Source organism: Manis javanica, chromosome 9 (genome assembly GCF_040802235.1).
Source record: "Manis javanica isolate MJ-LG chromosome 9, MJ_LKY, whole genome shotgun sequence".
Lineage (NCBI taxonomy): Eukaryota > Metazoa > Chordata > Mammalia > Pholidota > Manidae > Manis > Manis javanica.
Genome location: NC_133164.1, coordinates 117821055 through 117844770, shown reverse-complemented (window position 1 = coordinate 117844770; position 23716 = coordinate 117821055). Strand labels below are relative to the sequence as shown.

Sequence of the window (23716 nt, the reverse complement as noted above, 5' to 3'; positions counted from 1 at the left end):
GGACAATAACTGCTCATAATTCCACCTACCATAATACAACTATTCTGCATACAACTGGAAATGCATTAATTCCTTCCCCAGAAGAGGAGGGAAAGTTCCTGAGAAAAGCTGACTCTTCTCTTGATATTCCATTGAAGTTTTATTCTGATGTCAAATTAACAATGCTTAAATGCTGATATAAAGTCAATACATCTTATATTTAATGATAAAGAAATAAGAGAGCAAAGCAAACAAAGATATAAAGAGACAGATGGGTGGATGGATGATTGGCAGGAAGACACACAAATTAATTCACATTAAAATAAGGAGGAAACACGCCCGCTACAGTCCTGTGTCTGAAACCAGTCACATGGCTATGGCCGCCGTCCTCAGCTATCCGCTCCCTACTCCTTTTGTCCCCAGCGAGCACCTCAGCTGGTCATGGCGCTTTACCTGGTGGGTCTCTTCACTCCTGAAGGCTCGGGGCCATTACTAATCCTGTCTGCATTGCACTGTTAGTTTTCCATTGACCTGATCACAGGGTGTGATGATACTCCAACCTCCTGCATTTCAGACATGCTGTGTCCTGCATCTGGAGTGGCCATCTGGCTTCCCCGTGGTGGTCGGGATCGATCACCCCAGGCAGCAGAGAACTCCCTCTTTGGCTGTGGATGCAGAGGCATGGGGAGCCCAGTGTGGCCAGGTGGCAGTACTCACCCCACTGCAGCGGAATCACTGTTGTGTCTCCTGGTAGAAATATTCCTCCCTCTGCAGTGAAGATATAAAGGCCGGTGGGGTGTAATGTCACAAGAACAGGAGCTCGTGGGTCACTAGGGGTAATTGTGAGGGGTGCCACTCCCATTTCCATCCCTTGATTACTGGATCTGGCATCCGTAAACAGCACCACACACCAGATGCTGACCTCTGGAGAAGCTTCCTCCAGCCCTAGCTGGTACTGTAACTGGTCTTCAAAAGGCCATTTCACTGTTCTATCAAGCCAGTGGTTTCAGGACAGTAGCAGTAAGGGAGGTGATTTCCACAGGTGAAGGCCTGTTGCCACATTTTTGCTGAGAAGTGAGCTCGTGGGTCTGAAGTGATGCCATGTGGAGTATCATGGTCACGCGTTCTGTACATCCATGGACGGTTGTTTTGGCAGAAGTACTGCATCCAGGAAAGGCAAATCCATGTCCAGAGAAAGTCTCTATTCCAGTAAGCTGCCCTTCTGTGGTGAATCAGTCCGGCATGATCAACCTGCCACCAGGCAGCTGGCTGGGCAATATCAGGGGCTCTGTGTTGGTTTCCGATGCTGGCAGATTGGAACTGAGCAGGGAAAAGTTCGGTTCATTCGTTGAAATGCATGACAGCCAGTGTAGGTAGAGGCTAGTGTGAGCAGGGGAGAATGAACAGGAGGGGGCAGGGGAGGAGAGATCATGGTCCCTGGTTCAGACCTGGGAAGTTCTCCCCGAAGCCGCTTCATTTCCCCGCCCCCCTGCCTTCTTGCAAGTTAGCTGGACGGTTTATTTGTAGGAGAGGGAGGCTCTCAGGACGAGAGTATCCCACCAGCTGGTCAAAAACAAGGCAGTGAATCATGGAGGTGCTGATGAAGAGCAAAGGGGTGCAGACGGCCAGCTACTTGCCTGCAACCTCAGGTGTCTCTCTGTCTCTCACTCCTTCCTGCCAGGGAAGTATCTTACTGGGGACTTTGAAGAGAGAAATTAGGCACATACAGCTCTTCCTTCTCCCCCCATCTTGCTTTCAGAAAGAGCAATCTGCAAGGAGCACATTTTCCATGAACTTTCTCAAGCACAAAGGATGAAGAGTGAAAGGTTCCCCTGTGAAAAAAGGCAGTATGTGCAGCCCAGCTGCCTGGATGTAAGTCAGACCCTTTCGGGTGGGTTTCAGGAGTGGGAAGCCCACTTTCCCTTATATAAGCCAAAGACTTCACATATTTTTATCAGTAACTAGAAGCTATTTTAATTGTTTATTAATAAGCTGCATTAATAATTATTAGTGTGTGTGTATATATATATATATATATATATATATATATATATATATATATATATATATATAATATATTGCTCCTGCAGCAGAGATTGGTTAGAGAGGTAACAAAATCCATTTTATTTTTCTTTGGAGACTAGAGCTTGAATACATTTCCCAGCAACCTTTACAACTAGGTGTCACTCCGCACGTGAGTCCTTGCTTGCGGATGTACACCACTGCCTGGCCTGGCCCGTGTAAACTGTCCCCACATGATCCCCCATTCTCTCTTTTCCAATCTCTGGTCAGATGAAGACTGTCTGGCTGCCTGGCCTCCGAGAGCCCAGGGGACAACAGAGTCACTGGAGAGAAGGAGAAGACGGCCCTCAAACACCTGTAGGGAATGTACGTCAAAAATAACGGTCCCTTGGGGGCTGTCTACTGCAATTTCGGGCATTGTTTATTAGAGCAGTTAAGGTAGAAATGAATGGTGTGGTTATCAGACAGCCTTTGAACTGTCACCATCTGGTGGTTTGGCAAGTGGGTTTAAGATCTCTTCGAACTTCCAAGTCACCCGGAAGGCAGCTACACATGAAGGGACGCCATCAGAGTGTTTTAGGCAAGGGGGTAAGATAATCCAATTTACGTTTTCAGAAATATCACCCTGGCTGCTGAATGGAGGGACGGGCAAGAGGCCTTGAAGGAGAGGGCAAAGTAAGAGAGGACGGCTCCGACCGGGGGCAGCAGGGGTGGAAGCATGATAGGAGCTACAGTTCCAAGCTGGAATTGACAAGACGCACTAGGGGTTTTGGTCATTTCCAAGGGATTTTTTTAATCATTTCTATGAAGTAATTTCTGTAATCACAAAAATCACAATATGAGAAAGTTTGAAAATTACCTTTGAGCTCTCAGCTAATACTCCATCATCCACCTATTTCAAATAAGCATCTCCAAGGACCTCTCTTTCTGAATGTAGAATAGCTCCCGTGTAACATAATCTTTTTAAAGGTGTAAGATTTTAGCTACATGTAACTCACAATTCTAACCTACTTCCCCAAATCAGAAAGGTGTTTCAGGTTTTAAGATTAAGACTTCAATGTCAGGTATTAGTACCATAAAGAGGCCCCACTAAGCCTGTGTCTATACATGTTTTTAATAAAAATATTTGTAAAAGAACATTATAAATTATAAACCACTAGAAGCATTGTTATTATCACAGAAAGGTAGTAGATTTCTTAATAAAACCTTTAAAAAGTTACCAAGAGCACAAAATTTTCAAAGAAAGATTACATTTCATTTCTAAAGTTACATTCTATGTTTTTAGCTTCAGACCAATTTAAAAATATTGGCAGAGTTCTCCACATATGCTAAAAGGTATCTTCCATTATGTAAAGAATCTATCATTTATTGTTAAAGCAAGGTACCATAATTATTTGTAATGAGTATTACTTAAAATAATATTTGAGTCTCTACATCATGAGATTTCATGAAAATGATCATTTCAGCACACTTGGAATTCATAATCTAATTCTAAATCAATATTTACAGACTCAAAAAAGAAAGGCTGAATACGTATTAAATTCATCCCTGGAACAGCATTTTGAATAGAATAATCTCCACTCCTTCATTGTCTTGGTTAGATTTTGATTACTTATTAGATTTCACAATTAAATGCTTATATTTACTCTTCTTGAAATGTCAGTGATTTAAGAATCACTTCTCTCTAAAGCACACCAGACTTACAAATACATTAAAAAAGAAAATCTTGGTCTATTAAGCACATCTGTTCTAAACTCAAAAAAATCTTTCCATCAGCAGTTCTCAGCCAGGCATGTATTTGCTTCTAAGAGTCTCAGACATCTAAGAAAGAATTACACTTGCATTCAAAAAATTTTAGAGATGAAGAAAGTGGAAGTGAACAGTGAAAGTGAAGGTCTTGTATCAGGATTTCGGACGAGTACAGATGGAAAGGAGAATCCATATCAAGTGCCAAAGGCTGCATCCCAACACGACTTTTCTGACAGTCAACAACTGTATGGGAACTTTGAACATTTTCGCCTATAATTACTCCACAGTGCTATTTCTAATTGTACCATAAAATTCTTGTTCTGTTATAATTTATTACAAAACAATCAGAGTATATATCAAAATTACATGGGACTAATATTTTTATTATTCAATTTTTAAATACTTTTAAGCATTTTGAAATACTTCATAAAAATGAGCACATATATGTACATACCACATCTCTTCTAAAAGCTCTAAGAATCTCACAGATTCCTTCTTAGGAAGTAGAGATATTTTTAAAAGTTATCTCATATAGATAATTCAAATCATGTTTTTTCTTTATCTCTGCTTAGATTAACTTTCCATCATCTACAACAGAAAAATCTTCCTTCATTCATTGTTCATATTTGTAGTTTATCTAACTGAAAAATGTACTTAAAAGTTTAAACAGTTGAACAAATTGTCTGCAAGAATTTTGAGGTTTCGTCTGTTCAAAAATTCCTATAATTATATTCAGCATAAGGATCACATATGCATTAATATATACTTCTGTACGGGCATTCAGATACAGAACCAGTTTACACTGTAAAATGCTACATTGATTTAGTATTTTTCTCATCTGTAAAGCTTTGTTAAAGTAGGTATTTCCCCTTTCAATACCCAAAATATCATTTTTATATAGATAACATTGGACATTTTAAAATATACATGTCGTTTTGTAAGCTAAATCAAAACCATGACTTTTTTCTAAAACAGTTGCTACATAAATATTAAATTAACGTGAAAAAAAAAAGGATTAGGCTAACGTTTTCCAGTCTGCACTGCCCACTAGTGGCAAAAGGGAGTAAATGCATATTACTTTCAAAATAAAGACTAATTTTACCTTAAATATCTGTCTGAATGAAATTTAGAGCCTATTACATATAAGGGAAATACACATACACTCTAAAAATAATATGTTTTTTGTACTGTGATCTACTTTTCCTCTATAACATTAATTTAGTGTCGATGCTCAGAGACAGCATGTTCAGATAGGTACCTCTGAATATAAATACTATGAATCTGTATATAAATGCATGTGCAAAATTTAAGCTAGGAAAAAAAAAAACTCTGACAATCTAACATGAGTCCATAGAGGAGAAATGAACTATATCTGGCTTGTTGGTTTTGTTTAATTTACCCGTCAATCACTTGCTGAAAACAAACCTGAAGCGACATTCACGTGGCATCTCACAAACCGAGAAAAATGCTGCCTATCACGTCTTTAGTAAATAATGGAAGAATGTTTTCGATTACATGAATGATTGAATGGTCAACTTCTTCAGAGAGCTGTGGGTGTGCATGTGGTTTGAATGTGTATGTATGCATGTAAGTACGGATATGTACACACAGCACACACACCACTAAAAGTTAACTCATTTGAGATTATTCGGCATGTCACTAGTTTTATTCAGTGTTTTTCTTTTTTTTCTATTTGGAAATATTCTATCTCACATACTTACTGGCTTTAGTACAGACAATACGTACGATAAATCTGTTGTTTAAATAATGAATATTAATAGATCACTGACATGGAAAGGTTCAAGACAGCATCTTATTGGTGAAAATGCAAAGGAAAAATGTCAAAGGCACTTGGTGGATCCTGAATGATTATAAGATGATATGAAAAGCCCCTAAGTACATGTGCGATAATCAATATTTTCAGACTGCTTCACAAAAGCGTAAGATAAATATGCTCCTCATAGGTGCTGTGATATAATGACATCTTCAGCAGTCATCTCACACATGCTCGGAATGAACAGTTAATTGTGTCATGTGGTTGGATCATTAAAAATATGTTCTTTGAAAGAACAAGATTTCTTAAGGCCTGAGTTGTCTGAGTGCACTAGTGGCAACGTGAGTTTAAATATTCTTGTAACAGAGGAAATTCGACTTCTTAACCTCCTTCCCTCTTGCCTGTGAAGCCTTCTGCCCTCTAGGTTACACAGCTGAACAGAGAAATCCATCACTTCCATTTCTTCCTTTCCACCCCATGTCTCCATACCTCTTTCATAGTTTCTGACTTCGATTCCTTCAATTCTTCATACTTCCATTTCCATACAGACAAAGCTGACTCCAGTTGTTCTATTTCTTTTTCGAGAGAGGAGCGCATTCTAAGTAAAGAATCAAGAGCAAAACAGACAAACTTTTTAAATTTTAGGAATGCATTCAATTTTAGATTTTTCTATTTCCCTAATTTTTTATATTTGTGTGTGATCATTGTAATGACAGAGAACTTTTCTCAGATGATTAAGAATAATAAATATTGAATAAACCTGGGTTTGATCAGTTACTGTGTCAATTAGTTTTACAGTAGGTTAAATATATTTGACTTTGCCAGTATCAAGGTAATTGACTTTCTGCCTGCCTTCTCCTGTATTATTCATGTATTACTCTAATAAATTTTCCTCCTACTATCTCCTTACATAGGACATATGTTTCTAATTTAAACATGGCTTTTATCCAACTTTATATTATGACTGAATATGAATGAAGAATCCTTGGATATGACAGAGAATACCAAGGAGTCCACCTAACACTTTAAGAAATCAATCATTCTTTAGGGATATAAAAATACCTTAAAATATTTGCAGTTTTGTTTTAATGAAGCAGTTTCCCTGGGGTCTTTATTTAAACTATCTAAAATAATTGAAATTAATTTCTCCACTTGTAGAACAAATGACGAAGTAAGAACTAGGATTAAAATCTCATCTGTTAAAATCTCAATCATTGACTTTTTTCTATGCCCACATATTTATTAGAGTGGGTCATTGAAAATAATTGTTTTTTTCTGGTTCTAATTAGTATTTACCAGCCTTTGCACATGGCCAGTCCTCATCTGGGTGGCATATTAGATAACTAGTTAAAAATATTCATTCTCTTTCCTCTACTGCCATGGACAGGGCTGCTTTCCACATCCCTCTATTCCAGCTTTTGACAACAGGATATTAACAGATTGGAGACATGCAGAGGTTTGAAAACAACTGTGTGACTGGACTTCTATTCTAATGCCTCAGCCTTCGCTGTGAGAAGAGCTTCTCCTGGAAGTGCTGTCCTGAACAAACACGGGAAGCAGATCTGAGCGCAGACTTTGGCACGGACCGAACCAGCTGGTCCACAGGAGGTCGGCTGACGCCAACTTCCTTGCACCCACGGGAAAGATAAATCATTGTTTCACGCCACTGAATTTTATGTTTTTTCTTTAAGTGCAGAAGATAACTGACATAAAAAGTGACATCTAAAAGGGGGATGCTGCAATAACCAGAATGAAAGATATATGGAGTGAACTTAAGGACCAGGTGGTGGGCAGAGGGCTGGAAAAAATAGTGGTAAAATGTAAGAGGCTGGAAAAATAGTGATATGTGTTATTTATTGATGAAACACATAGTGAAATAATCACTTGTGGTGTCTTGGACAACAGAAAATGGTCCTGACATTACCAGTAGAGTGCCAGTTGACTTTTTGTGGGCACAATGTGGGCGCAATGTGACCAAAGACTTGAAAAATGTTTGGGTCATTGGGCTTGTTCTCTCGTATATCAGCCGTCACTATGAGATGTGCATTCCTGGGCCGGCGCGTCCTCCCTGGGTGAGGTCAACAGACAACCTCCAGGTGGCCCACAGCCTCTAGCTAAGTAAATTCTGATTGTTATATGCCACTGAGATTTTGTGGTTGTTAGTTAAAGCCTTGTTGTAGTTATAATTAACTATACACACACACACACACACATACATTTTAGGGATAATGTCACTCGAAAAATCTTGGAAACATATTTACAGAACTAGAAAGATGTACCCAGAATAAAATGGAATTCTATTTACATATTTATAAGAAATATAAATTTTCTGGGTAGCAATGCTATGAAAATAATTCAAAATAGAATTAGGCCACAAATGTATTTGTTTAATCCAGTCAGTGGTTAAGCAGCCCATGAGAAAATTGCATAATTATATTTGCGTGAATCAAGCCATAAAACTGAAAGAAGATATGAAAGAATTAGTTAGGACTTAATCTCAAAAGACTCAGGTTGGATAAAACACCAGCACCATTTATAGGACCAAGATTTTGAATCCCTTATTAATACAGCAAATATGTTAAAATTAACCAAAAAAAGCTTCATATACAAGTCTCGGTCCTATAAACACTGCTTGTGGAGGGATACAGCTCCCCATTAACGACCTCAGCCAAAAATTGCCAGCAATAAGCAAACTTAGCCCGCTGATGACACTTAAATTGCTTACTTGGATTATTTTTGTCCTAAGTGACTATGTTTGGGATTTTAAGAAGAGTAGGATTAACTATAGAAATAAGGAACACATTGCCAAGTACTAATATTTAGTGTCAAATTAGAAACAATATGCAAAAACCATTGTACATTGAAATATGCTACATATTTGGGTACTTACAAAGTTTTGGATGATAAGGAACATTTGAATATTTAAAATAAATTGAGTATTGGCTTAGACCTGTAATTTAAGTTGAAAATACTGTAAAATTGTATTATGAATACATAAAGTACATAAAATTGCACAATGAAGTTTTTAACTTCATTGGCATATTTAAAAATCACCCCTATTTATCATTTGAATTTATTAGAGTTACGTGAGTAGAACATGGGAATATTCTGTCAGTAATCAAAAATTTAAAAAGGAAAGTAGTATAGTAAATTAATAAAATAATTTTATTAAAGAATATTAACTATATTTATGTGATGAATCATACACTAAGTTTTCTCAAAATTAATTTTGAGAATGATTTTATAAATAGAATAAAAAATTATACTTGAAAATTTGAGAAAAGTCTACAATTTAAATTTACAAATTCAAAATAATACAAATTGAGAAATCAATGTCAGTTTTTAACACTACATTCTAATAAACCAAATGATAATGTTAGCAAAAAAGATCATATTAACATAAAAATGATTTATTATTACTTTTATTATGAATGTTGATGCTCACAAATGTCATCAAAATTACTGAGGTAACTATTCCTTCAAGAATAGTTACCCCAGTAATTATAAGAAGTTCAAGGACATTTCAAACTATATATGAATTAAACTTTCAATCTTAGTTGTATATAAATATAGATGTATCTGGATTATAGACTTAGAATAACTCTTCAAAGCCAGTTCATGAAATTAAAATAATATAATTTGCCAAGGTATATTAACATGAATAAATATTTATATTCCTTACTTAAGGTAAATTGGTAACTTTTAAAATATTACCTCCTTAAGTATGATTCTTAGATAAAATAACTGACATTTATTAATTTACTGAAAGAATATTATGTATTTTTACTATGTAAAAAGGTACAATTTAGAGTGAAAGGACAAACAATTCATAAAATTTATTTAATGGCAATGTGATGTGTGGATACTTTTTAGTATAGCTTCAAAAAAAATTCTGTGACTCCTTATCTGCGAACAAGCATTAAGGACATAAGGACATCGCATACTTAAATTTCTGCAGCAGAGGGCACTCTTTAAATCCTTAATTGTCTGGTCTAATCAATTTGTTCTAAATTGATTTCAAAATCGATTGATTACATAGTTAAATCTGTAATTGAAATTTAAACTATCACTATATTATTTGAACTGCCAGTAGGCAACAGAAAGAACAACTAATTTTACCCTAAAGGATATTGCCTATTTTATGCACAAATGCTAAAAAAATTGATAAAGTTCAGCAAAAATACAGTATTTTTTAATATAACAATATAAAAATTTAAAAATTAGATTGCTAAAAATGTATAAAATGTGCAGGATCTAAAAGATAAAGTGTGACACAAAATGAATTTTATGGAAAGATATGACTATATTTCTATGTAATCTTTTGCTATTTTATTAACTACTATGATTCCATAAAAATCGGGCATAAAATTTAGATATCTACACAGGAAAATTAATCAAAATATTTTCCAGAGATGAAAATTCCTGAAACATTAATATCTGGGAAAAAGTATTAATCATTTTGAACTGTGTTAAGTTTCATTGTAATGTATCTAATCAGTATTTTCTTAAAAGTCTATTAATGTCAAATATTATTGCCAGACAAAAATAATTCACTTGTAATAATACGTAGATATCCATTTTTCTATTAGTCCAAAATTTAGGTTAGTATTAAATTATGACTCATAAAAATGTTTACAAATATACTTCCAATGAGTGACATATTTGTCATTTTGAGATTCCACTCCCAACCTTTTATATACTTACACCTTTTAGCAGTAACATCTTTCAGCATCTTTCTGAAAATAGCCACAGCCATATATAGCTACTTTAATTAGAAAAGATGAATTTAAGGAATACTCTTAAAGCCTGGAGGCATCCAGGAGGCCCGGAGACCCAAGCACGGAGGCAATGTAGCCAGGAAACGGCACCATGTCACCCCGCGGAGCTGCTTCTCTGTAGACCCCACTTCGTGCCGCCTTCGCTGCCGCCTGTTGCCTGTATACTCTCCTGGTATCAGTTATGTGTCTGATAAGCAAATATATTCAGATTAGCTAATTTGAGTAGAAAACGATAATAGCTCAAAGAATCTTTGGAAGAGCCACAGAGGCAAATGGAGAGCATGCACAGCCAGAAACAGCAAAGAAAAAGACATGGAAATCTTCCCACCAGCACCTTTATGGGACCATCTTTTAGGTACAGGCATTGAAGCATGACCTCAATACCAGCAATGTGAGGCACAAGATGGTGTCACCAGAGACCAAAGGCCTTGCTGCCTCTGGGATGAGATACAGCTACTGCCACTGCTTCCTCCTCGCCAGGAGTCTGGGTTCTCTTCTTGGAGCACTAGCTTCTGCTTACAAGTCTAGGTGGCTACATCTGAGTAGCTGGTCCTGTGTCAAAGTTTGCACTCTAATTTCAGGGGAGACTGGGATAGAGACTTAGTAGCATTTTTGTACTCTATGGAGAGAAATACACTCTGTCGCACTAGGTGGAAGATTGCCCAAACACAAAAGATACTTCATGGTAAAAATAAAATTGCAGAAGTCCACAAAAATTAATTCAAGATGGACTAAAGACTTAAACATCAGATCTGATACTATAAAACTCCTAGAAGAAAACATAAGGAAAAAGCTCTTAGACATTGATATTGACAATGATTTTGTTTTTTATTCAACTCCGAAAGCACAGACAACAAAAACAAAAATAAAAAAGTGGGCTTACATCAAACTAAAGAGTTTCTGCACAGCAAAGAAACAACCAACAAAATGGAATAGAGAAAATATTTGCAGACCATGTGTCTGATAAGGGGTTCATATGCAAAAAATATAAGGAACTCATACAAGGGAATAGCAAACCCAATTAAAGAATGGCAGAAGGACATGTTTCCAAAGAAAACATACAAACAGCTGACAAAGGTATGAATAGGTGCTCAACATTACTAACCAGGGTAAAGCAAATGAAAACAATGACATATCACTTCACCCTTTTTAAATGGCTATGATAAAAAAACAAACAAGCAAGAGATAAAGTGTTGTGAGAGAGTGGTGAAAAGGACGGTGTTTGTGGGATGAGAATTGGTACAGCCACTGTGGAAAAGGTACAGAAGGCCCTCGAAAAGCTAGAAAACAGAACCCTCAGACAATCCTCAATCTCACCTCAAGGTGGATAGCCTAAGGAAATCAAATCAGGATCTCAAAGAGACATCTGTTGTCGCGCGCCCCGTCCTCGCCGGCAAGAACAGCACGCAACAACAGCAGGATTCTTCTGCAGAAAGCTTTATTCTTCAGCTCTTTGTGAAACAAATGAGTTGGGCAGGACCCAGAGGGGAAGGAGAGGCTTGCTTATATAGTTCTCATGCTCTGACCTGGTTGGTGCGGCTCCATATGCCTTATTAGCATAACCATTTGGTGGGTCTCATTGGTCCTTATGCCAAGGCGCAATTAGCATGTAGTTTAGTGGTGTGGGATGATTTGTCATTAGGAAGTTCGGGGCCTTCCGGCTGCCCTGCATGGGGCGCTATTTTCTGAGCGCGGCTGCCAACAATCTGTGCCTTCACATTCTTTTAGCATTATTCACAATAGTCAATAGCCAAGATATGGAGACAATCTAAGTGCCTATCTACAAATGAGAAAGTTAAGGAAATGTGGTATGGATGTGTGTGTGTATATATATGACGGAAAAAACCATTCATCCATTAAAAGAAGGAAATCCTGCCATTTGCAACAACATGAATGAACCTGGAGGTCATTAGGTTGAGTAAGTAAGCCAGACACAGACAAACACTATATGACCTCAGTTATATGTGGAATCTTAAAAAGTTGAACTATAAAAACAGAGTTGAATGGTGGTTACGAGGGGCTGAGAGGTGAAGAGTAATTGGTCAAAAGATGCACACTTTCAAGTAAAAGATGAAAAAGTTCTGGGATCTAATGTACAGCATGTGGCTGTGGTTAACCACACTGTATTGTGTACTTGGAATTTGCTAAGTGGGTAGATCATAAATGTTCTCACCACATACACAAAACAATAAGAATGTCAAGTAACAGATGTACTAAATAGCTTGATTGTGGTGACCATTTCACAACATATATGTATGTCAAAACATCATGTTGTAGACCTTGATCATATAAAAATTTTATTTGTCAATTATGCTTCAATAGAGATAAATAAATAAATGCAAACCACAAATTACTTTTTTAAAAAAATCGGCAAAGGCTTATTGCATATCCCATTAGTAACAGCGAATGAATTAAGTAAAGTAGGACTGACTTTCCAATCCTTAACAATGTTAAGTTAAATAATATTAGCCAGACTTGCCTGCCAATTTGTTCCGGTGTTAATTGAGGAATATACATACATATTCACAAACCGTATACGGATTTCTATGTCATGCCAAACTTTGAAGCATTTTCAGTTTGCTGTACCTTCTTACCAAGATTTTAAATCTCATTTTATTGAGGAAAAAAATGCAACATTAAATAAAGCAAAGCAAAATAACTGAAGCATAGTACTTTCTTCTGTAGAAAATAAATGAATCAAATAAAACTGAAGGGGAGGAATTAAAGCTAAGCTTAACTGGCACAGAGCAAACATTTTCTCACGGACGTTTAATTGGGGAACTAATTCCAACTGTTCGAACAGGTCATCAAGAGCTCTACCTCATGGGCCCCTCACATAAGCCCCGATACCCCTCTTCCTGAATGCTTGGGCACACCTAACCACCCAAGGACCAGGCTCCTGCCCTCACCTCAAATTTTCTACCTGGGAAGACTTCACCTAAGAGATCAGAAATATACAAACTTTCAATACCTAAGGAACTTACTGGATAATTATTCATAAAACTAACCAGTATTCAGAGTACAAATAATATAATAAAGTTTGGTGTATTCGATTAGGAGGTTCTAATCAGTAACAATGATAGAAATGATTCCCTGAGTTCTCTCAGTTGACTTGTCTGGTGCAGTAAATGGAATTTTCCCACTAGTTGGGAACACAGAAAAAATTACATTCCCATCCTCTCAATTCCAGCCACCCACTTGCTGAGATTCCAGGAGGAATTTAAAAGATCAGACAGATTTACAGGAACAGTACATACTATATCCTTGGGAAACATTCTCTCGAGATAGAATAAAGGCTGTAATTGCCACATGTGGACTGCACACTGATGTTGATTCATGGACACGTAACACCCATGGGACAGTTTCTTGAGCAGAAAGAGAAGAGCCTCCCCCCTATTCTCTGACCTGTCTGATTCATAGACTGAAGTTGCTGAGAACTGGAGAATTTACTTACTATTGAATTTACTTACTGGAGAATGGGGACTATTAATTTATTCCAAGGAAGTCAAATATATATTTATGTGTTTGTGTATGTGAGTGTGTAAAGACACACATGTGTGGCATCAAAATCGTGCTTGGAGAGTTTACATATGGGAAAAAGCAGCTTTCCTACTGCTGCTTACATTATGTCCCGGAAGTAACACTGTGAGGGGGCTTGAGAGATGTTTATAACCACTCAAAAGTTAAGTCCTTCAAGAAACAAAATACAGAGGTTAGAACTTGACTGTGTTCCAGATAAAACTAATTATTATTATGAGTGTCAGGCCTAAAAATATCATTCAATTTTATTCTCATCTATTAATGTTGATTACATCTATTATGAATTTATACTTGGTGGTAGGATAGTAAACATTTATTCTATACACAGATGCTTTTATTATCACAACCTGTTCATATGGGGAGGCACAGACAGAGAATCTGAGGAAGGGAATTAGTGGTGCAAATATATTTGAGAGGGACTAACGGGAAACTTCTGGCTGACAGAAAAGTAAGGACAGCTAAGAGTTTACAGTGTCTGTGCAAGGTTTGCATGCATACCTATCACTATTCCACCCACTCAAACCAGGGAAGTTAAAAGCATTATATAATATATAATTATATCCATACTTACATGTATTGCATATGTGTGTGTGTGTGTGTGTGTATGTCATTTCTGCTTTTTAAAATTCTGCCTGTTAAGAGTGTTATAACTAAGGAGTGGAAAAATAATTATTTTCAGAATGGGGGACTGCATTTTAAAGTACATTAAATATTCCACACAGTTTTCTGAGGTGACCATGAAGGAACAGCACACACCCACACTGAGTAACCCATGTCAGTAGTCACTTCCCCAGACATTATTTGTGTTTGATGCTCATGCGATTTCAGTGAAGGCGGAAGTGAAGCCATACGACCGTTGAGGCGAGGCCACTAAGATGCTGCCTGTTTCTCTCTGTGCTCCTGAGACGTTCACTGTGCAAGAAGCGGCCATGCTGAGGAAGCCAGGTGCCCCCACGGATAGGCCATGCGCGTGTTGCAGCCGGGACCCGGAGAGAACCGAGAGAACGCTGGCTGCGGGGGTGCGCGAGGCTTCAGCTGCTTCCAGCCCTGGCCATGCTTCCCCCGGGGAGCCCCTGGTGATGAGAGGCCCGCCGCCCAGACAAAGCCACACTCCAGACTCGTGAACACAATGCATGCTGGTTTCTGTTGCAGTGACAACCGCTGTCTGGGACGCTTTGTTATGAAATGAGGGACAGTGGAATGCAGGCATCACTATCCTTATTTTTACAAAGGAGGTAACAGCACGCTCTGGGCTAACTAGCTCACTATAGCTAGAATAAGGCAGACCCCAGAGAAGTATCCAGGCCACCGAGTCTCAAGGCCAGTGCTCTGTCCTTATGCCACAAACGGTGGGTGAGCAAAGCATCTTTCTCTGCGATCAACACCCCACAAAACTGAGTTGTCCATTATGAATATCAACATATTCATTTGTATTGGCTCACTGAGGTCTACGAATGGTGTAAAAATGAGACAATACACTGGCTATTTTAACATATACACCTGCTAGAGATGATGACAAGGTTATGATAAAACAGTGGAAAATAAACAAGTTATAAACTACTCTTTAAAATTCAAAAAATGAATATATATCAAACTCATTCTTTAAATATTAGTACTTAATGACTAATCATCAGTAAAGTACAATATCAAACGGTCAGTTTAGTAGACTTAACAATTTTAAGAAACGTGAAAATCAGACTCGGTTAAGGGAGACAGTGATCAGTACTTACTCTCTTTCTTTCCATAAGATTTTCTGGAACTCATCCAAACACACCTGCAAAGGTGAAATTTCGGGCACTTGGTTCTCCAAAGGCATGTTTACTGCTTGTGGTCTTACTTCAGCCTTCTGTACCCAGTTCTCAGAACCACTGGTCTTGAATAAATCAGGACAGCCTAAACGAAGTTTCATTTCCTCATTTAATATTAATGGATCAATAATCAAACCTTCTCCCTGAAAGGAAAAATATATATATAAAACAGTTATCATTGCTGAATTTTTTCAATCTATTATAGAAGAATCACAAAGAAAACGTATTCCTGGAAGGAAAATGTTATGATTCAGCATCAAATTCTTATTTTCATTTCTTTATCCTTGTCAAATAGTGTTATGTGGCCAAACTTGCGTTCTTCAAGCTGTTCTCCACTTCTATGTGCTACTCTGTAACAATAAAATACATTTCTCTGCAGACTTTAAAATTTTTTCATTTACAATGTTATCTAGGTTATATCTACCACAAGTCCCATACAGAATCGAAAGGCTTAAATTTTTAGATGGAATTGCAGAAGAGTAAGATATTAACTGATTTTATGTTTTTAGTGATGGGTGGAATAGGAACGGGTAACAATATAAACTGGTACTGTATAAAGTGATAACATAAACTCCTAAAATTTCCCAAAATATGTTCCATGGGTTTTTAACAGCATTTATCAGATTTAAAAATAATAGAGACGGGGGATGGTTCATGGATATATAACTGTATGAACTGCTAGAATACATAAAGTTTTTTAAAGGTTTATTTTGTGCAGAATTCTCAGAAACTTAAGAGATCCCAAATATACCACAAAATTCAAAGAGTGGGTGGGGTGAAGGATTCCCTAAAGGCATTGCCTATCATACTCATTTCACAGGACCTAATTGTGAGGTCACAGTTCCAGACCTTGGAAAATGTTTAAACTACTGTGTGGATGATTTATTATTACTGGCATAATTAGGATACATGGGGAGAAATCTCTTCAGATGTTTTCTTTTTGTACACACAAAAACTGCTGAGTTAATTTTTGCTAAAACTGTTGGCAAGCTCAGGAATATGGACTGACCAAAACAAAACAAAACAAAACAAAACAAAAACCCAACAATCATATATTGAAGTCCTAACCCCCCAGTACCACAGAATGTGACTGTATTTGGAGATAGGGTCTTTAAAGAGGTGGTTAATTTAAAATGAGGTCATTAGGGTAGGTTAGTGGCTTATAAGGATGGTCTCTTTATAAGAGGAGGAAACGTGGACATGGACACACACACAGGACGCTGGGAAGACTCTGGAGGAAGATGGCCATCTACCAGCCAAGGAGAGAGCCTCTGAGGAAGCCAGCCTGGTAGTCACCTTGGGGTCAGACTTCTAGCCTCTAGAACCATGGAGAACAAATTTGTGTTGCAAAGGCACCCGGTCTGTGGTACCTAGCATAGCAGCCCTAGTAGACAAATACAGTCACCATGGGATTTGTCCCTTTGCCTTCCCTCCCCATTACTACCTACAGCCTTCAGAGATGCACAGTCTCCAGACCCCTTTGTGGATTTTTTTCTCACCTTACTATTTGTGTTCTCCTTTGTGGGAAATTCTCCTTTCACCAGACACTCTCTGATAGACTCACACACTTGCGAACCAATTTGAAATCGGTCTCTTTGTGCGTAGGACACTTCTATGAAACTGGGATGCTTCAGGTCCTGGGTAACTCTAGCTCCCAATGTCTCCTGTTGATGTGGCAAACTTTGTTTCCTTTTCAGTGCACTCAGTTCCTTCATCATCACCTCTAGTTTTATTCTGAGCTGCCTTCCTTCTTCCCTGGCACTGTTCCTCTCGGCTCGAACTTTACTCCACTTTTCTCTCCAGTTGGCAGTGCAGTCTGACCACCACCGCATGGTCTTCTCCATCTGAGCAGCTCTGGCCTTGGCTTCTTCAAGTTCCCGCAGGCGAAGTTCCTCACAAACATCCCATTCATTGGCACTGCACAAGTGGGCACAGAAGTTGTGAGCAGCACGAGACTGCAGCCCATAAAGTGGAGAACAGGAATTACGGGTGTGCCTGGGGGATGAGCTAGGTGCTACCCCGTCACATGGTGGTTTGATCGCCGATGGCTGCATCTGGAAGATTGGTGTTTCCTCAATTAAGTGATGAATGGAATCCAAATCCATATTTACCTTTTCAGGCCTAAGAAATGACAGAGAATGTAACATTTGAATTTCTCTTGCAATCATAAAAGCAAGATACATTTAAAAATAAAAGTTGGTGAAAACAATGTATCTTTTCAGTATTGAATAGGTTCCTTTCCACTGTAACCAAAAATACAGAGGGATTGATGCATTCATAATTATCCTCAAAGAAACAAAAATTGCTCATATTAAGTTTGCAAGTACAAATAAAAATATAAAGATGCCATGGGGCTATCCTAGGACATGAATGATTCATTTTAAGGTCCATCTCTTTTCAGATCACGCTTATTGCAACACATATGTCCATTAACTGGTGATTCCCCTTGACCCCTGCTAACTAAAGTACAGCTTACTCAGGTAGACGACAGAAGGTATTGATCCGTGAAAATAAGCCGCATCCCAGTACCAGGGGATAAATCATGATTGGTATAAACCTCCCATGATTTACATTTCATTGACCATTGGCTTGTCTCAAGGCAGCACATGACCCAGTTCTGGCTAATGAGCTGTGAGAGGAAATCTGCAGGGGAAGTTTCTGATCTAGAAAAATATGAAAACATCAGCATAAATATCCCTTTCTCGCTGCCTTCTTCCTGCCTGAACAGAGACATGGTTCTGGAAAAAGGAAAGGATAACGGCTACCCTGCAACATATAAAATAGCAGAAGAGAAAGATGAAAAGAGTCCATTTCATGATTGAGCTGCTGCGCGAAACCTGAAAAGCAGATCTCTGCTTTCCTTCCGAGGCAGGACAACCGCCTATTATCTGCTTAAGCCATGATCGTTGAGTGTTCTGTTCCTGCAGTCAGCAGAACATGTAATGACATATTAATTAATTTCCTACTGTGGGTAATATTATGATAAATTTTGAAAATAAAACATTGTGAATAAGACACCGCCCTTGTCCTTAAAGAGTTTATGGTCCAGTGGATGAGAAAAGCACATACAGATCAAAAATAGTTGTCACTATAAAAATATATTAACTAAATCAATCTCTTCTTAGTACACACTATGTTTTAAATTTCAGGGTTAGCTTCCCAGGGAATGGATGAACTGAGGTCCAAAAGACACTGGACACTGCTAAAGAGGAGATGAACTGTCTCCAAAAAACGGACAGGCTTCACAGCACAGGTAACACTGAACAGTCTTAGCAATCGCAAAGCTCTGTAAATAAAGGAATTAAGACAGCTTTCCATATAAATAGAGGAGATAAATCAACTGGTAAATGCAAACCCTTCTTAGCAGTATGTATACCCATTCCTTTATTCATTTTAGCAACACAGCTATCTTGAAGATAAAGCCAGTGGAACCCTTCTTGAAAATGAATACTTAAAATATGCAGATTAATTTAGAAATTAATAAAGTTCTCAGGTCCTACAAAATTAACTGTTTTTATTATCAAATAAGATTTTCTAGTATAAACATTTTATGTACATGACATTAATTCCTCTCATTTTTTTCATTTGCTTTTATAGAGTTGTAGATCATAAACTGCCTCCTATGAACCATCCATTTAATCAACTGAAGGGGTTACATTAAATGAATTTAAAAAATGAGCCTCTGTTAAATGAAAAAAATGACTACATAATATTAAATGTATATCACTTTCAGCTTTAGGAAAAAAAAATATATTCTAACAAGTGTTCTGTAGAGCTGCCAAGCCAATTCACCCCTTATTATAATCTTATTATAATATAGGTTCATGGCTGTAATTATTTTTGTTAGCATTAGTATATGTCCAATCACATTTGAATTAGTGCTGATTGGAAGCAATTGCTCCCTTCATTTACTGTAATTCAGAGGACAATAATAATATAACTGACCATATTTCTTGGACCATTAGTAAACCAAGACCAGTATTAAAAAAGAACAAGAGGAATTCTTAATTAGAAGCACACCAAATATTTTATATATATTCATACACATATAGATATTATTCCCTATTTAATGATATTTCTTTTGGTTGGAATTCCAAATGAAGATAGAAAGTTTATTCCAGCATATTAAACTTAAATTTATCCTTTCCATTTTTCAAAATAAATCAGTATCATAAAATTGTAATGCCTTTAAAAATGTCTCATTAACTTTTATATCACTGGTGTTTTGAAGACTCTATAATTGGATTCTGGTACATTGAGATCTTGCCTACCAATTAACATGTATTTCTACACATCTGACTAATCAAAATTGAGTTGTGTTTAATCTTTCAGTCCTTGAATTTGAATATTATTTCCTGTTCTAAAGTGTTTCTCAAGCAAGTATAAATGGGGGTATTTAATCCTTATGTGTGTTTTTCAAAGCATTAATTTTCCCCTCTATATAATGTGCATGCTCTTCATGGTTTACTTCAAATGACAATGAAAGTATTTGTCTGTGGTTGTGGCACAAAGTCCTGGATGTATGGAAAAATATCTTAATGCTATTGGCTCTAGCATTTCATACTGATTTTTGCGTTGTTCTTACCACATACGTGGGGGGCACAAATTCTTGGAGGTGATGGATGTTTATCTCCTTGATCATGGTGATGGGTTCATGGGTGCATCCATACACACAAACTCATTAAATTATATACAGTAAATAGATGCAATATTTTGTATCAATTATACCTCAATAAAGCTGTTAAAAAGTGTTCAATCAGGCTGCCATGATTACTACAAGTATTTTTTAATGTAGTACATAACCAAATGAATTAAATTTGATGGTCTTACAATGTATAAATAATATCACTAAATATATTATTGCACACTAAAGAGGAGTTTAATGTATAAGACCCTGGGCTCCAGTTTCTGTTGGTTGAAGTTCTGAATCTGCCACTTTCTAAATAGATGGTCTTAGACAAATTACATAAATTGTCTTTGACTCATATCCTTAATGGTGAAGGGAGGCAGAAATATGTAAGTACTGAGTCCTTGGTTGGTCCCGGCTGTCTCTTAGGCAAGACGACAGTTTTCCTTAGTGCTATACACATCACTAATATGACTAATATGTCACCTTGGACTACAGTACCATTTTTTTTTCTGTTTCTTTTCTCTCTTTCAAAAGAGAAGTAGCATACTGTAAAAACAGGCATACAAACAGATAAGATTTACAAAAAAGCTCTGCATTTCATATAATAAAGGCATAATCAATTTCTAGGATATTATTCAGTGAAATATTATTAGCTCCATCCTAGAGATGAAGAAAACAGGGCTTTGGGATGGAATGTAACTAGCCCAAGTCTTACACTTAGAAGGAGTCAGCACAGTTTGGGAATTAAGGAAATTAGAATCAAGACCACTGTTCCCCCATATCAAAAACCTACACCTTCAAAATATCTATTTTCACTATAGTGAGATCATCTTTTAGATTATTAAAGAAGTATATTTGGCAGACTTCTGTCGTAGGTAGTTCTGTGCTCAAATATATCCCATTAAATCATACGGGTCACTCAGCCTATCCTGACATCGTGCTTTGGGGGAGCTGAATCGTCAGCCATCCCTATGGGCTTGTCCGTCCCTCTGGCCTCTTCTCTGTTCTATGTCCATGTCCTATGTTTTGGCCACCACGGTGTGTCTGTTCCTTACACAAATCTGGCCTTAGCTTTCTCTTTTGTGCAATCCCACTGCTAAGCAGGAGCTCCATCCCCTCTCCCCACCACCTGCCTCCCCCTGAATCCTCACCTTCAAGTAGCAGCCGTGGGACCTACGCCTGCCTCTCCTCCATCCTTTCGAGGCCCTGCCTCTGAGCAGAAAAGCTACTCTTGGCTGCCTCTGTGATAGTGAACAAAACAGACGTGGTTTCTGCCATCAGGGGACCTTGCTAATTACTAAACACAGCAAGTCAAACTAACAATTAGAAATGTTAACTGTCTCTGAAACAAACAGTGTATTGTGAATCAACACATATCTGTATACTCAGAGAAGGTTCTCTGAAGTGGTGTCTCACGTATGATAGGAAGAATGAGGAGTGCTAGAAATAAAAGCATTTGGGGCAGAGGTTACACTAACAGGGCAGACTAAAGGAGGGTCCAAAGGGATTTTTATTGTTTATACTTACTATTTTCCATTAACCTATAGGAAATGAATTTGAAATAAACCCCTTCTTGGATTTCTTTTTTTCCTAAGAGGCAAAGGACCTCTAATGTTCACACGGTAATGTTAATAAAAGCCACAGGCAAGGAGAAAACAGATTAATACAGAATCAAAACATAATGCTAAGGAACAGTTGTTACTGTGGATATGATGCCATACCCTCTGACAGAGAAAAAGAAGGATCAGCTTTTAGTATCCAGGAAGGCAAAACATCACATTGTATTTTAAAACATGTCCTGACAAGAGAGGCAGAGCCAACATGGCGGCGTGAGTAGGACAGTGGGAATCTCCGCTCAAAAACATATTTGAAAATACAACAAATACAACTAATCTTAAAAGAGAGACCAGAAGACACAGGACAATAGCCAGACTACATTCACACGTGCAAGAACCCAGCGCCTGGTGAAAGGGGTAAGATACAACCCCCGGCCTGGCGGGACATGAGCACACCTCCCCCCAGCTCCCGGCAGTAGGGAGAGGGAGCCCAGGACTGCTAAACACCCAGCCCCAGCCACCCGCACCAGAGCGCAGACACAGTGCATGTGTGGAGGGCTGGAAACTACGGAAACAGGGAAGCAAGGCCTGTGAGGGGGTTCCGAAGCTGATGCACCTGTGACAAAGAAAAGCAAGTGCTTTTTGCAAGTCTTAAAGGGACAGGGACATAACAGCTGGACAGAAACAACACAGGTCACAGCCCGGTGGCTGGAAATTACAGGGCAAACCAGGTGCACTAATCCCCCTGGGCAACAGCTCTGAGACCCCCCTCATGGAGGTAAACAGCCAAACAGCCCCCCGGTCCATTACCGCTCCGGGCGCTGGGAAAGCAGAGAAGCAACCTAAGGCAAGCCCCGCCCTCAGAAACGGAGCTTCCTCCATATCTGCCGGGCAAGACACAAAGACCCAGTCTACATGCAATTACCCAACACAAGCCACTAGGGGTCGCAGTTGTCGCCGTAAAGAAAGGCCAGAGCAAGTGAAAAGTTTGGCCCTCCCAGCTGACAGTCAATAGCACCTGTCAACATGAAAAGGCAAAAAAACATGATCCAGACAAGACTAACCCAGACATCTTCGGCATCTGCTACATCTTCCCCTGAGAAGGAACCTGGGGAGATAGATTTAACCAGTCTTCCTGAAAAAGAATTCAAAACAAAAGTCATAACCATGCTGATGGATTTGCAGAGAAATATGCAAGAACTAAGGACGGAGAATACAGAAATAAAACAAGCTCTGGAAGGACTTCAAAACAGAATGGACGAGATGCAAGAGACCATTAATGGACTAGAAAACAGAGAACAGAATGCAGAGAAGCTGATGCAGAGAGAGATAAAAGGATCTCCAGGAATGAAAGAATGCTAAGAGAGCTGAGTGACCAATCGAAACGGAACAATATCTGCATTATAGGGGTACCAGAAGAAGAAGAGAGAGAAAAAGGGATAGAAAGTGTCTTTGAAGAAATAACTGCCGAAAAGTTCCCCAAACTAGGGGAAGAAATGGCCTATCAGACCACAGAGGTACACAGAACTCCCATGACAAGGGATCCAAGGAGGGTAACACCAAGACACATAATAATTAAAATGGCAAAGATCAAAGACAAGGACAAAGTATTAAAGGCAGCCAGAGAGAAAAAAAAGGTTACTTACAAAGGAAAACCCATCAGGCTATCATCAGACTGCTCAACAGAAACCCTACAGGCCAGAAGAGAATGGCATAATATACTTAATGCAATGAAACAGAAGGGCCTCAAACCAAGACTATTGTATCCAGCAGGAATATCATTTAAATATGAAGGAGGGATTAAACAATTCCCAGACAAGCAAAAGTTGAGGGAATTTGCCTCCCACAAACTACTTCTACAGGGCATCCTACAGGGACTG

General features: G+C 38.2%; 1 protein-coding gene across 4 annotated transcripts in view; it reads right to left on the bottom strand.

Moving 5' to 3' along the window:
- The window catches only part of CCDC102B (coiled-coil domain containing 102B), a 296555-nt gene that overhangs the window by 184241 nt on the left and 88598 nt on the right, over positions 1-23716 (bottom strand). For all 4 annotated transcript variants that reach the window (XM_073213201.1, XM_073213202.1, XM_073213204.1 and 1 more), the window contains exons 3-5: positions 17150-17771; positions 15573-15793; positions 6014-6122 (exon numbers count right to left, since the gene is read on the bottom strand). In XM_073213201.1, coding sequence (XP_073069302.1) covers positions 6014-6122; positions 15573-15793; positions 17150-17771 — 952 coding nt within the window. The remainder of the gene's footprint in view (positions 1-6013; positions 6123-15572; positions 15794-17149; positions 17772-23716) is intronic.